The sequence below is a fragment of the Erpetoichthys calabaricus genome, chromosome 6 (assembly GCF_900747795.2).
Source record: "Erpetoichthys calabaricus chromosome 6, fErpCal1.3, whole genome shotgun sequence".
In the NCBI taxonomy this organism is placed as follows: Eukaryota; Metazoa; Chordata; class Cladistia; order Polypteriformes; family Polypteridae; genus Erpetoichthys; species Erpetoichthys calabaricus.
In genome coordinates, this window is record NC_041399.2 from 42935045 (window position 1) to 42951171 (window position 16127).

The window sequence follows — 16127 nt, forward strand, 5'->3', positions numbered from 1 at the left end:
ACTTTGAGTCAACACTTTTAAAAAGAACTTTAATTTTTGCTCTTGAGGCTGTTCTAGACCAAGTAGCATATGTTTGGCCATGTGTAAAAATTAGCATCAATAAATGCCAGAAATTTCTCAAGTTAGGCATGAAGCCTCACATACTGACAATATAGGTCCTGCTATTCATCACATTTGTCTTTGTAAATATTGGTTAAAGTGCATCACATCTTTCTTTAATAATTATTAAAATGAAGATGTGGATCATACAGGTCAGAATGTAGCTGCAGATACAATTTACAGATCAAACACCAAAGAGTATAGTAAAAAGAAGAAGGGAGAAAAATCTTTAATTTAACATTTCAACTTTTAATAACAGTTAAAAAAAGGAAGCTCACTAAACCATGAAATCAACTTAAAGTAACAATGATGCACAGATTGTGAATTTGGCTTGAATAAAAACCTGCAGCCACAGCACTGAACTTGGAAACCACTGGTTCAGGCCTTTAATAAATTCTTATACTATTCAAATTTTAGAAAGTATGCTGATCATAAGCAAGTGAACTGTGATGGGAGGCAACTAACAGTCCTTCATTAGCTAATAAGCTCAGCTCTGACAATATCAGAGCAGAGTTGCAGATGGTGTCCAAAGTTCTAGAGGCTAAGTAATTTCTTTATAGAAATTCTGAATTATTTTTCAACTTTTCTACAAGAGTAACATCTTCTTCTAGGAGGAGTTTTCTGTGCCTAATAAAATGTAATTTCTTTTAAAGAAAAACAAAAAAGACTGTACCATTAATTCATAAATATTTTTAATATTTTTAATATTCTGGGAATAAATAGTGCAATGACACAAACATTTCACTTCGACACGCACATGGCTTAGATAATAAACTGTTAGATTTCAACACTGTGACTGGACTAGTTCTTAATAAGCTCTGATTTGGAGAAACACAATCTTTTAATACCTAGTGAACAACAAATAAAGCTATCACTGATCAACATGAGGTCCAAATAACATGCACATTGTTTCAGGAAAAAAGCAATGGGAATAAATCATTCTATTATATAATAATTAGACATTGTTAATTTATTTCAAAAGCAGTAATATTTTTAACAAGAAACAGGGATAAGTTAACTTCTGGCAGCAACGGCTGGAGGTTGTTCTGACTGTAGCTGCTTTCCAAGATATTCCCTGCAAAGACAAAGAAACAAAGAATTATCAAGAGCCATATATATATATATATATATATATATATATATATATATATGTATATGTATATACAGGTGCTGGTCATAAAATTAGAATATCATGACAAAGTTGATTTATTTCAGTAATTCCATTCAAAAAGTGAAACTTGTATATTAGATTCATTCATTACACACAGACTGATGTATTTCAAATGTTTATTTCTTTTAATGTTGATGATTATATCTGACAACTAATGAAAGTCCCAAATTCAGTATCTCGGAAAATTAGAATATCAATTAAGACCAATGCAAAAGAAGGATTTTTAGAAATGTTGGCCAACTGAAAGGTATGAACATGAAAAGTATGAGCATGTACAGCACTCAATATTTAGTTGGGGCTCCTTTGGCCAGGATTACTGCAGCAATGCGGCATGGCATGGAGTCGATTAGTCTGTGGCACTGCTCAGGTGTTATGAGAGCCCATGTTGCTCTGATAGTGGCCTTCAGCTCTTCTGAATTGTTGGGTCTGGTGTATTGCATCTTCTTCTTCACAATATCCCATAGATTTTCTATGGGGTTAAGGTCAGGCGAGTTTGCTGGCCAATCAAGAACAGGGATACCATGGTCCTTAAACCAGGTACTGGTAGCTTTGGCACTGTGTGCAGGTGCCAGGTCCTGTTGGAAAATGGTTCATTAGCAGCAGGAAGCATGAAGTGCTCTAAAACTTCCTGGTAGACGGCTGTGTTGACCTTGGACCTCAGAAAACATAATGGACCAACACCAGCAGATGACATGGCACACCAAATCATCACTGACTGTGGAAACTTTACACTGGACCTCACGCAACGTGGATTCTGTGCCTCTCCTCTCCTCCTCCAGACTCTGGGACCTTGATTTACAAAGGAAATGCAAAATTTACTTTCATCAGAGAACATAACTTTGGACCACTCAGCAGCAGTCCAGTCCTTTTTGTCTTTAGCCCAGGCGAGATGCTTCTGACACTGTCTCTTGTTCAAGAGTGGCTTGACACAAGGAATGTGACAGCTGAAACCCATGTCTTGCATACGTCTGTGCGTGGTGGTTCTTGAAGCACTGACTCCAGCTGCAGTCCACTCTTTGTGAATTTCCCCCACATTTTTGAATGGGTTTTGTTTCACAATCCTCTCCAGGGTGCGGTAACACTTTTTTCTACCACATCTTGTCCTTCCCTTCGCCTCTCTGTTAATGTGCTTGGACACATAGCTCTGTGAACAGCCAGCCTCTTTAGCAATGACCTTTTGTGTCTTGCCCTCCTTGTGCAAGGTGTCAATGGTCATCTTTTGGACAACTGTCAAGTCAGCTGTCTTCCCCATGATTGTGTAGCCTACAGAACTAGACTGAGAGACCATTTAAAGGCTTTTGCAGGTGTTTTGAGTTAATTAGCTGATTAGAGTGTGGCACCAGGTGTCTTCAATATTGAACCTTTTCACAATATTCTAATTTTCCGAGATACTGAATTTGGGACTTTCATTAGCTGTCAGTTATAATCATCAACATTAAAAGAAATAAACATTTGAAATACATCAGTCTGTGTGTAATGAATGAATCTAATATACAAGTTTCACTTTTTGAATGGAATTACTGAAATAAATCAACTTTGTCATGATATTCTAATTTTATGACCAGCACCTGTATATATACAGTGCATCCGGAAAGTATTCACAGCGCATCACTTTTTCCACATTTTGTTATGTTACAGCCTTATACCAAAATGGATTAAATTCATTTTTTTCCTCAGAATTCTACACACAACACCCCATAATGACAACGTGAAAAAAAGTTTACTTGAGGTTTTTGTAAATTTATTAAAAATAAAAAAAACTGAGAAATCACATGTACATAAGTATTCACAGCCTTTGCTCAATACTTTGTCGATGCACCTTTGGCAGCAATTACAGCCTCAAGTCTTTTTGAATATGATGCCACAAGCTTGGCACACTTATCCTTGGCCAGTTTGGGCCATTCCTCTTTGCAGCACCTCTCAAGCTTCATCAGGTTGGATGGGAAGCGTCGGTGCACAGCCATTTTAAGATCTCTCCAGAGATGTTCAATCGGATTCAAGTTTGGGCTCTGGCTGGGCCACTCAAGGACATTCACAGAGTTGTCCTGAAGCCACTCCTTTGATATCTTGGCTGTGTGCTTAGGGTTGTTGTTCTGCTGAAAGATGAACCGTCACCCCAGTCTGAGGTCAAGAGCGCTCTGAAGCAGGTTTTCATCCAGGATGTCTCTGTACATTGCTGCAGTCATCTTTCCCTTTATCCTGACTAGTCTCCCAGTCCCTGTCGCTGAAAAACATCCCACAACATGATGCTGCCACCACCATGCTTCACTGTAGGGATGGTGCCAGGTTTCCAACAAATGTGACGCCTGGCATTCACACCAAAGAGTTCAATCTTTGTCTCATCAGACCAGAGAATTTTCTTTCTCATGGTCTGAGAGTCCTTCAGGTGCCTTTTGGCAAACTCCAGGCAGGCTGCCATGTGCCTTTTACTAAGGAGTGGCTTCCGTCTGGCCACTCTACCACACAGGCCTGATTGGTGGATTGCTGCAGAGATGGTTGTCCTTCTAGAAGGTTCTCCTCTCTCCACAGAGGACCTCTGGAGCTCTGACAGAGTGACCATCGGATTTTTGATCACCTCCCTGACTAAGGCCCTTCTCCCCCGATTGCTCAGTTTAGATGGTCGGCCAGCTCTAGGAAGAGTCCTGGTGGTTTCGACCTTCTTCCACTTACGGATGATGGAGGCCACTGTGCTCATTGGGACCTTCAAAGCAGCAGAAATTTTTCTGTAACCTTCCCCAGATTTGTGCCTCGAGACAATCCTATCTCGGAGGTCTACAGACAATTCCTTTGACTTCATGCTTGGTTTGTGCTCTGACATGAACTGTCAACTGTGGGACCTTATAGAGACAGGAGTGTGCCTTTTCAAATCATGTCCAATCAACTGAATTTACCACAGGTGGACTCCAATTAAGCTGCAGAAACATCTCAAGGATGATCAGGGGAAACAGGATGCACCTGAGCTCAATTTTGAGCTTCATGGCAAAGGCTGTGAATACTTATGTACATGTGCTTTCTCAGTTTTTTTAATTTGAATAAATTTGCAAAAACCTCAAGTAAACTTTTTTCACGTTGTCATTATGGGGTGTTGTGTGTAGAATTCTGAGGAAAAAATTAATTTAATCCATTTTGGAATAAGGCTGTAACATAACAAAGTGTGGAAAAAGTGATGCGCTGTGAATACTTTCTGGATGCACTGTATATACTTGTTTCATGCTGGTAAAAACTATTACATCACAACATTTCTGAATTTAAGCTCTTTATATAACCATACTTTTCTCTGTTTCCAAATATTAGCTATATAGGCTTCTTGAATTAGATTAGGGTACCAAGATGAAAAGACTTGGAAACAGAAACTTGAATATATGATCAAAATAATCTACTGAAATTTTCTGCAATTATGTTCAAAAACTAGAATATTCGTAGCATGTGCATCTGGCGCAATGATGTCTGAAAACATACAAATTTAGTTATTATAGGAAAATAAAGTTTTACAGGTCATGATAATCAATGAGGGTGGCATGGTGGCGCAGTGGGTAGTGCTGCTGCCTCGCAGTTAGGAGACCCATGTTTGCTTCCTGGGTCCTCCCTGCGTGGAGTCTGCATGATCTCCTCGTGTCTGCGTGGGTTTCCTCCGGGTGCTCCGGTTTCCTCCCACAGTCCAAAGACATGCAGGTTAGGCGCATTGGCGATACAAAATTGTCCCTAGTATGTACTTGGTGTGTGTGTGTGTGTGTGTGTGTGCGTGTGTGTGTGTCCGCGCCCTGCGGTGGGCTGGCGCCCTGCCCGGGGTTTGTTTCCTGCCTTGCGCCCTGTGTTGGCTGGGATTGGCTCCAGCAGACACCTGTGACCCTGTAGTTAGGATATAGTGGGTTGGATAATGGATGGATGGATAATCAATGACATAGTTTGTAAAATATATACAGTTAGGTCTCTAAATATTTGGACAGAGACAACTTTTTCCTAATTTTGGTTCTGTACATTACCACAATGAATTTTAAATGAAACAACTCAGATGCAGTTGAAGTGCAGACTTTCAGCTTTAATTCAGTGGGGTGAACAAAACGATTGCATAAAAATGTGAAGCAACTAAAGCATTTTTTTTTTAACACAATCCCTTCAGCTTCCCTGCCTCTGTCTCATCTCTCCTGGCCTCTCTAGCCTCTCTGCTCTGCTAATAAAGTAACACAAGAAGGTTAACATCAAAAACATGCTAAAAAGTGAAAGCAATTGTACCTGGTGTAAGTCTAAACATGTTGTCAGAGAGTATGAATTTATTTTCTCAATACTGTTGTACACTCTACACTGCTTAAAATACAGACATATAATAAAAACCTTAAACAAGGATGCTCAATATTAACACACTGAAATATGGTTTATGTATAAAGGTGTACATAAACCATATTTCAGTGCGGAAATATTGAGCATAATAATAATAATTATTATTGCAACTATTTTGATCTTCCTTATTACATAGCTGAATCATTAAACCCCAAAAGGTCGAGGTCCACATATGTAAACAGAAAATGCAAGTTAATGGAACAGCACTTCAAAATGCATCCTGCATGTGAAACTACGTATTTCTGTAACCTGGTAACCTCCATAAACTTTGATCCAGCATCTGCTAATACGTAGATTTACAGTAATAACAGGCTCAGATTAGCTCGGAGTTTGCATACTGAATTAATGCAGCTAGACTGTCCCAGTGAGAGGGGGTTTAGCCTGAGACCGCCTGTCTGAATTTTTCTCAACGTTAAAATAAATCCTTATGCTCAAACGACAGACCTCACTTGTCTTCTTTATGTACAAAGACTGTTTTGACATGTTAGAGGGATGTTCTCCTTGGAGACCAAGTGTAGATATAGATAAAATTTGCTTGGATTGCCAGGAGTCACATTTCAATTTGCACAAGTGCTACAAGAATTACTATGGTGGAGTAATTTATTCATTTATGTCTAGTCATGGTAACAAATCAACTTGAAAAATTGTATTTAAAACACTTTGTCATGGGTAAAATCCAACATTACAAAAGAAAAAATTGATTAACTGCTTATACTGGTGATTTTGCAAATAATGTATTCTCTATAAAAATAAAGAACCACATCTTGTTCAGAAAATATGCATTATTACCTGAAAACTGCATTTTACAAACTGAACAGAATGCATGTTAACTTTAAAAAAGTACAATGACTGAAAAATTATGGCACCAACATAATCAGTATATTTCAAATGCAAAACAAAAGCAAACAAAAAATAATGCAGATTAAACCTATTTAAGTACAAATAGCATTTTTATAATAATTGCCAAATGATGTAGGCAGCTGGGGACTTTTAATGCATAAATACAGTGGTGTGAAAAACTATTTGCCCCCTTCCTGATTTCTTATTCTTTTGCATGTTTGTCACACAAAATGTTTCTGATCATCAAACACATTTAACCATTAGTCAAATATAACACAAGTAAACACAAAATGCAGTTTGTAAATGGTGGTTTTTATTATTTAGGGAGAAAAAAAAATCCAAACCTACATGGCCCTGTGTGAAAAAGTAATTGCCCCCTGAACCTAATAACTGGTTGGGCCACCCTTAGCAGCAATAACTGCAATCAAGCGTTTGCGATAACTTGCCATGAGTCTTTTACAGCGCTCTGGAGGAATTTTAGCCCACTCATCTTTGCAAAATTGTTGTAATTCAGCTTTATTTGAGGGTTTTCTAGCATGAACCGCCTTTTTAAGGTCATGCCATAGCATTTCAATTGGATTTAGGTCAGGACTTTGACTAGGCCACTCCAAAGTCTTCATTTTGTTTTTCTTCAGCCATTCAGAGGTGGATTTGCTGGTGTGTTTTGGGTCATTGTCCTGTTGCAGCACCCAAGATCGCTTCAGCTTGAGTTGACGAACAGATGGCCGGACATTCTCCTTCAGGATTTTTTGGTAGACAGTAGAATTCATGGTTCCATCTATCACAGCAAGCCTTCCAGGTCCTGAAGCAGCAAAACAACCCCAGACCATCACACTACCACCACCATATTTTACTGTTGGTATGATGTTCTTTTTCTGAAATGCCGTGTTCCTTTTACGCCAGATGTAACGGGACATTTGCCTTCCCAAAGTTCAACTTTTGTCTCATCAGTCCACAAGGTATTTTCCCAAAAGTCTTGGCAATCATTGAGATGTTTCTTAGCAAAATTGAGACGAGCCCTAATGTTCTTTTTGCTTAACAGTGGTTTGCGTCTTGGAAATCTGCCATGCAGGCCGTTTTTGTCCAGTCTCTTTCTTATGGTGGAGTCGTGAACACTGACCTTAATTGAGGCAAGTGAGGCCTGCAGTTCTTTAGACGTTGTCCTGGGGTCTTTTGTGACCTCTCGGATGAGTCGTCTCTGCGCTCTTGGGGTAATTTTGGTCGGCCGGCCACTCCTGGGAAGGTTCACCACTGTTCCATGTTTTTGCCATTTGTGGATAATGGCTCTCACTGTGGTTCGCTGAAGTCCCAAAGCTTTAGAAATGGCTTTATAACCTTTACCAGACTGATAGATCTCAATTACTTCTGTTCTCATTTGTTCCTGAATTTCTTTGGATCTTGGCATGATGTCTAGCTTTTGAGGTGCTTTTGGTCTACTTCTCTGTGTCAGGCAGCTCCTATTTAAGTGATTTCTTGATTGAAACAGGTGTGGCAGTAATCAGGCCTGGGGGTGGCTACGGAAATTGAACTCAGGTGTGATACACCACAGTTAGGTTATTTTTTAACAAGGGGGCAATTACTTTTTCACACAGGGCCATGTAGGTTTGGATTTTTTTTCTCCCTAAATAATAAAAATCATCATTTAAAAACTGCATTTTGTGTTTACTTGTGTTATATTTGACTAATGGTTAAATGTGTTTGATGATCAGAAACATTTTGTGTGACAAACATGCAAAAGAATAAGAAATCAGGAAGGGGGCAAATAGTTTTTCACACCACTGTATACTATTATCTTGACTAACAAACCACTAGATTTATATATACCAATAGAACTAGAAAGGAACATAAACAGAAACTCAAAGGTAAATAAGGTTTTAATGTTACTTTTATAATTGCACAAAGTTGAAAACATCATACATAATCTTAAAAAACACTAAATTATTAAAGCACTTTATGTTTCAACAGTGCATTAGTAGAGTCACAGTGTGCCATTTCACTGCAATTAACAAAGAAAAAACTGTCTGAGGGCTTCAAATAATAATAATAAATGATGAAATATAATGAGCTACTGCTTTATAAAATTATTTGAAAAATAGCAGACTTCAGATTTCTAATAAAGTAATCAATATCTAGTGTATTTTCCTTTGTGTGCAGGATTTAGACAGGTTGACGGTAAACATGTTAATATTTTAAGAAGGCACACAAGGAGGCTGTAATATCTATAATATCTATAGTAATCTATAAGCTGTGTACCTAGTACAATGAAATTCATATTTGCATGTCTCCTCAAAACAGCGGAAAAAAACTCAATAAATATAGTCATAAGAACAAGTTTGGAACCCTCTTAATTTTTTGGATTTTTGTTTATCACTGGCTGAGCTTTCAAAGTAGCAACTTCCTTTTAATATACGACATGCCTTATGGAAACAGTAGTATTTCAGCAGTGACATTAAGTTTTTTGGAATAACAGAAAATATGCATCCTAACAAAATTAGACAGGTGCATAAATTTGGCCCCCTAACAGACATATTACATCAATACTTAGTTGAGCCTCCTTTTGCAAATATTACAGCCTCTAGACGCCTCCTATAGCCTTTGATGAGTGTCTGGATTCTGGATGGAGGTATTTTTGACGATTCTTCCATACAAAATCTCTCCAGTTCAGTTAAATTTGATAGCTGCCGAGCATGGACAGCCCACTTCAAATCATCCCATAGATTTTCGATGATATTCAAGTCAGGGGACTGTGACTGCCATTACAGAACATTGTACTTCTCCCTCTGCATGAATGCCTTTGTAGATTTCGAACTGTGTTTTGGGTCATTGTCTTGTTGGAATATCCAACCCTGCGTAACTTCAACTTTGTGACTGATGCTTGAACATAATGCTGAAGAATTTGTTGATATTGGGTTGAATTCATCCAACCCTCAACTTTTACAAAGGCCCCAGTCCCTGAACTAGCCACACAGCATGATGGAACCTCCACCAAATTTGACAGTAGGTAGCAGGTGTTTTTTGTGGAATGTGGTGTTCTTCTTTCGCCATGCAAAGTGCTTTTTGTTATGACCAAATTACTCAATTTTTGTCTCATCAGTCCAAAGCACTTTGTTCCAAAATGAATCTGGCTTTTCTAAATGAGCATTGGCATACAAGTGACTCTGTTTGTGGTGTGAGTGCAGAAAGGGCTTCTTTCTCATCACCCTGCCATTCAGATGTTCTTTGTGCAAATTGCGCTGAATTGTAGAATTATGTACAGATACACCACCTGCAGCATGCTGTTCTTGCAGGTCTTTGGAGGTCATCTATGGGTTGTCTGTAACCATTCTCACAATCCTGCACATATGCCGCTCCTGTGTTTTTCTTGGCCTGGCAGACCTGCTGAGTTTAACAGCAACTGTGCCTGTGGCCTTCCATTTCCTGATTCCATTCCTTACAGTTGAAACTGACAGTTTAAACCTCTGAGATAGCTTTTTGTAGCCTTCCCCTAAACCATGATACTCAACAATCTTTGTTTTCAGATCTTTTGAGAGTTGCTTTGAGGATCCCATGTGGTCACTCTTCAGAGGAGAGTCAAAGGGAAGCACAACTTGCAATTGACCACCTTAAATACCTTTTCTCATGATTGGATACACCTGTCTATGAAGTTCAAGGCTTAACGAGCAAATCCAACCAATTTGGTGTTGCAAGTAATCAGTATTGAGCAATTTCGTGCATTCAAATCAGCAAAATTACAAGACTGAGAGGGGTTCCCAAACTTTTTCATGATTGTATAGTATATATGAAATTATGCACAGTATGTATTTGCATGTATTCGAGATGTACAGTGCTTTGTAGAGAATCCTTCACTTTTTGTTATTATGCATTCTTATAATAAAATCATTTAACTTATTTTTTTCCCCTCATCAAACATCACTGTGACAAACTGTCCATGAACTTACTAGTGTGAAGGAGGAGTGAAAAAAATGATTGTGCGGGATAGTAGAGGTCTTTAATTGTGCTGTGAGTCTTTTTAAGGGAGTAAGTGCCAAAACTCTGAAGCCATGGCCTGTGAAGCCACATGCATACACCTGCATAAAAACCCCTCCTACTGACACACATTTGAAAAATGGTTAAGTTGATAAAATGTTACAATTTCCATTTTAATTATAGCAAACAAGGATAGCACAGTGGTGCAGTGTTAGCACTGATGTTTTATAGTAAGGAGTCCAGAGATGGTGCGCCTGCATGTTGAGTTTACTTGTTCTCCCCACGTCTGTGTTGGTCAACAGACGTACCTGGTAGCTGAATTGTTACTGCTAAATTGAACCTAGTGTGTGTTTATGTTTGTTTGTCCCTGCCATGAACTGGCACCCTGTCCTGGATAAGTGGGTAAGTAAAATAGAACAGAGCAAGAAAAACTTTTAACAGAGTAAAAAACACAAAGAAAATGACTTGCGTGCATAATAACTAATCACACAGAAAACTAACATCTTATCATCTATCTGCTAAACTTGCCAAATCCAATTCTAAAGCCAACACTGAAATGAACACCATTTCACTGTGGAATGCACTCAAGCATACACTCACTCATGCTAGGTCTAATAACATAGTATTAGTACAACTTACTGTCTGTGTTACAAATATTATACAACTTCAGCAAAAATAAAAAAAATAGTTAAACAGAAAATAAATGACACTGGTACACTAGTATTCCTAATCAATGTATAATTATGTTTTTTGTTTATCTATTTCACCTTAATTTCACTTGCTTCCATAGTAATTCAAGATGCCTGACTGATTTTTTGTGGTCACTCCATCCATCCTGCAGTGGATTTCTCTCTCTCTCTACACTTTCATAATTCAGTTAGGAGCCTGAAACACAAATATTGCCTTATTTGTCAGCTTCATACACTTTTACTGTACAATCTGAAAATTCACTATCACGAAAAGATAGGTTTATCTAATTGTAAAGATACTACTTCTACCTTTACTGGACTTTTCCTCAGTTGTGCTCCCTGGTTCTCGGACATCTGAAATTTTCTTTTGTGTTACATTTCTATATCACTCATATATATATGTTTTATTCTTGTCTATAATATGCTTTCCTGTTATCAAAATTCATGATCAAAACTTCAAACTAATAATAAGCTGCTGAATTAACTTGAGAGTGGTGTAATGATTAAATGTTTATTCAAGTTTAAAGAAACCTGGTTTTGTTTTTTTAGAGGCTAGTTAACCTGTCTTTCTTAACAGCTTGGACTGTACCTCACAGAACCAGAGTATTTCTCAGAGGAGCGAACATCTAGCTTGTTAACACAGATAGGACTGTCTTCCCAAAGTGAGACTATATCTTGCTCAGCACATATTTAGAAAGTGTCAGAAAAAGTTACTATGTCACTGCCTTATGCTAGTGTATTATTTTAAAGTTAACTGTGTATTGCAAAGATTTTCTGGTATGAGTGTTCTTCTGCCTTCCTTTGCAGACACAGCCTTTCTAGTTCAGAGAACATTTTATGCACTTACAAGCCCATGTTTAGACTATAGTGCATATAGTTTTCTATAGTGTATCTAAGATCAAACATTTTCCAAATCAGTATGTTTAGCTCAACCAATACAGTATACCAGTACTCTTTTACATCCAAGAAGTAATTACTTCTTTTTTGGAAGAAGTGTACAATGGCAAAGTAAGAGGAATAGAATGGCGAAAGATAAAAGTCATTATGACTTTAGCAAGAAATTTAGGATTTTCCCCGCTCACATTTTTTAAAAGTTGAGAAAACTAGTGTTTGTAATTCAGATATTTCTCTTGCTGATGACACAGAAGTTGAGAACTGTAGGGACACTTTTACCACTGGTTAAAATAGATTATTTAAAATTCTTTGTATTACCAATAAATGCAACCAGTTTTCCATTAAAAAAGGGTTGGAGAGGCCTTTATTAAATCTTTTTCAAACTGGAAAAGGACCTATATTGACTCATAATCCTTGATCAAACAGAATTCTGTACCTTTTAATTGTATGCTGTAGTTTCTTGGAGCGCAAGGTTTTCCATAGGATGAGATAATATCAAGGACCTGACTTGTGAAATCCTTATTAACATCTGTACCTGGTCAAGCTATCATTTTTCTCTATAAAGGGTGCTGATATGTTTTGGTTGATGTTAAAATAAGAAAACCTTGCTATTTGTAAAAGTTGTGGATTCTAGAATGATTTTGACAGGTGTGGTGCCTGGTGACAAGTTAACGGTTTTCAGGAAGGGGGGTAGCGTTTTTGTGTGGTGAAAACATGTTTTGTTTGGACAGTATTGACTACCATCTTTATAAGTTTTAAGCACCAGAATGTTTTTTAAAAGTCTGTTACTATTACAATTACTTTTGTTGATTTGTCCCTTAATTCCTCAAGCACTGGGATTGTGTATGGTAAGAGTTTTTTTCCCATTTTATGGGGAAGACTAGCACTCGGTATGCTTGTGTACATATTGATACTGAAGAGAAGAAAGGTGCTTTTACAGTTTCCCAATTTACAAACAGATATGACACGTCATCTCATTCATGGAACACTGAAAACCATTTTTCTCCATCACATAACATTTTTTCACAAAACACTTCTGCTCATTTACAGACATTTTAAGCAAGGGTTCCCAAATTTTTACATGCCACTGTATATCTATATATAACCTTAATCTTGCACTTTTTCTGGTTTAAGCATTACACTACAGTGGTGATGCTCTTCTTTTCTTTCTCTTACTCCCGCTTGCAAATGAATGTAGCATTTTGTCTACAACAGTAGCTCCAAGCACTTTATGTGTACTGCTTTCAAACACCTGATATTTTCACATCATTTTTTGCAGTTACACTGGGATTTGTGTACCCCAGCCTTGAACACATGCACCTCTTATAATTGCCATGTTTTGTTTCTTATATATAAGTCTTTCCCTTGAGCTAACTGTTATTTATCTGACCACTACCTTGCATCTGATGTTGTGCTGTGGCCATTTAGTGGAAGATTTGCTTTACTTTAACAGGAGTGTGATAACCACCAGTTTATATAGTGTGAGGAAATAATTCAGCATTTAAAACAAAGCTGTATTCAGATTTAAAACAAAGTAAGGGTAAGTTAGTCCCAAATGGCTGATATAGGGTCTGGTAAAACGCCATCAAGCCTAGGATACTTTCTTTTACTCATAGAGAGCCATGCTTTCTTTAGCACTTACATACTAATATGGGCATCCAAGTACAAATGTATACAATATTAAGAATTGACCAGAAAGAACAGATTTGTTACAAGGTTAAGTAATTCTTACCACAGGAAGGTACCAAAATTCTCTGATATATTTGCCATTATAGTCATACAACACTACAAAAATAAATAAATAAAAAAATCTAATAAAACGCAGAGCACTAACAAATACAAATTCTATTTAAATTTCAAAAAAGTATTTGGTTCAGTCACAACTAGCACATCAAATGAAGAACAAAGAAAAAACCAAACTCTAAGGATTTGAACTCTTGCTTCCTATGGTGTTCTTTAAAATGATGAAAACGGTATTATATTCCTATGGTGTTCTTTACATTAATGAAAACTGCATTATCAGTGAGAACATATACCATATATTGTAGAACATTATTTATTATGACTATAGAAGACTGAACATGGGACAGAAACTACGACAAACTAAATTATCAAACTGTAATAGAACACTTTAGGTAAAAAGAAGTTGAAGTTGCTCCAAATCAACAAGTATGGTGAGCTTCTTTAGAGGATCTAATGTCTTGATGGGATATTCTCCCCTTAATTATTATCTGCATTGTAAGAAAACTTCCAAATGCTTCAAGATTGTACTTTATGATTTCACATACTACTCTTAGTGTGCTGGTAAATTATTATCTAATGCAGGGGCGCCCAACTCTAGTCCTGGAAGGCCACAGTGGCTGCAGGTTTTCATTCTAACCCTTTTTGTTAATTAGTGACCTGTTTTTGCTGCTAATTAACTTCTTTTGAATTTATTTTATTTGACTTGCTCCTGAAGACTCAGACCCCTCAATTGTTTCTTTTTCCTTAATTAGACAGCCAAGCAATAATGAGATACAAAATGAGCCAAAACTGGACCAGCAAACTGTGACCATCATACAATATCTGAAAATAAAGAATGGTAAAGGTCTCAGGAATGCTGATCTGCTCTTAGAAAAGAGAAAATCCACAATTTCAGAAATGTCTGCTATTGCACAATGAGAGCAGCAACAAGCCATGGAATTAAAGAATGGGTTTAATTAACAACAAGAATCAGTGCCTCATTAAGCAACTGGTTGGAGTGAAATTGGTTGGAGTTTGAGGCCCTGACTTCACTCTGTTTGGGTGCCATTTAAGGAAAGAAATGAAGCAATTCACAGGAACAATGAAGAAATTCAGGGAAACATTTTTTAAAAACCAAGTCAATTAAAATTAATTCAAAAGAAGTTAATTAGCAGCAAAAACAGATCACTAAAGGGTTAGAATGAAAACCTACAGCCACTGCAGCCCTCCAGGACTAGAGTTGGGCACCCCTGATCTAATGGCTCTGTCAAAATTCTAGCTCCACATCAACACAGGTAACAAATTAAAAACTTGACCAGAGAAGATAAATTGATATTGGCGGATTCACTCTGATTAGACTGATGGTCTTAGTGCAATGATCCCTCAGGTTGGAGAGGAAGTGTTTAATAAATTGACAATAAACTGACCTGCGTGTCAGTTGCTTAGACTTGTAAAGAGTAAATACTATATTGTTATTTGGAACACATGCTTTCATGTGTGTTCCGTGTCTACAACAGGTAAACAGACTTGAGCTGAGAAAACTTTGTGCTGCGGTGGGGGGATGTGATAGCAGGCTGCTTGCTTCTTATTCACACATGTACAAGAGAAAACACGTTGACGGAGAGGTGGAAAGGGATTTAAGGTTGGACAGATTTACGAGTTTTTTCGTAGGCTTTGGTAATTCTAGTGTTAATTGACTATCTGGGGGTGGGGATACTTTGCTTTCTTGATGAAGGATATGTGTAATTGATTGTGGTCGGGAAGGAACAAACAGTATTTTTTGTTGAAGTCTATACAAGTAATGATAAAAACATTTCCTTGCAAATAACAAAAAGTGGATTATAAAAATGATTTACTTCAATAAAAAGTACCATTTACTATAATAAACACATGCAAATATGAATTTGACCCTATTTATTCAGTATTGATGTAAGCACCATTTATTAATGTACTTTCTAACAAGACATGAAACTTTTGAACACCATCTGGCTCAAAAGCTATTTGAGTGCTTGCCAATGTAAAAAGCTTCAACTAATTCATATAACATTCTATTTAGTTATAATAAAGAATAATTGTGACTATAACAATCAGTATACCAAGATTAAGCTTTATTTCCTAAGTAAAACTTAACCAAACGAGAAAGAAAACAAAGCATCAATTTGCAATCATAACCCATAAAAATAGTTAGATTAGATAAACTTTATTAAATACCAAGGGGAAATTCACACGTATAACTGATAGATCAAATTAAACATTTTTTATTCATTACTCACCAGTTATGAACCATCAACTTCTGAACAGCTAGAAGTGCATTATAACGAACTTGTTGATCTTCATGGTGCATATGGTTCATCACAAGCTGCTTTCCTCCAAGTTGTTCAATTACACTACAAGTAAAAAATGAAGAG

General features: G+C 37.2%; 1 protein-coding gene across 3 annotated transcripts in view; it reads right to left on the bottom strand.

Moving 5' to 3' along the window:
* Positions 1-774: 774 nt before the first annotated feature.
* The window catches only part of atp6v1h (ATPase H+ transporting V1 subunit H), a 95172-nt gene continuing 79819 nt past the window's right edge, over positions 775-16127 (bottom strand). For 2 of the 3 annotated variants that reach the window (XM_028803523.2, XM_028803524.2), the window contains exons 13-14: positions 15993-16106; positions 775-1174 (exon numbers count right to left, since the gene is read on the bottom strand). In XM_028803523.2, coding sequence (XP_028659356.1) covers positions 1114-1174; positions 15993-16106 — 175 coding nt within the window. In that variant the 3' untranslated portion in view covers positions 775-1113. Of the gene's footprint in view, positions 1175-15988; positions 16107-16127 lie in introns of those variants that run through there. The other variant, XM_028803525.2, reaches the window with a different exon arrangement.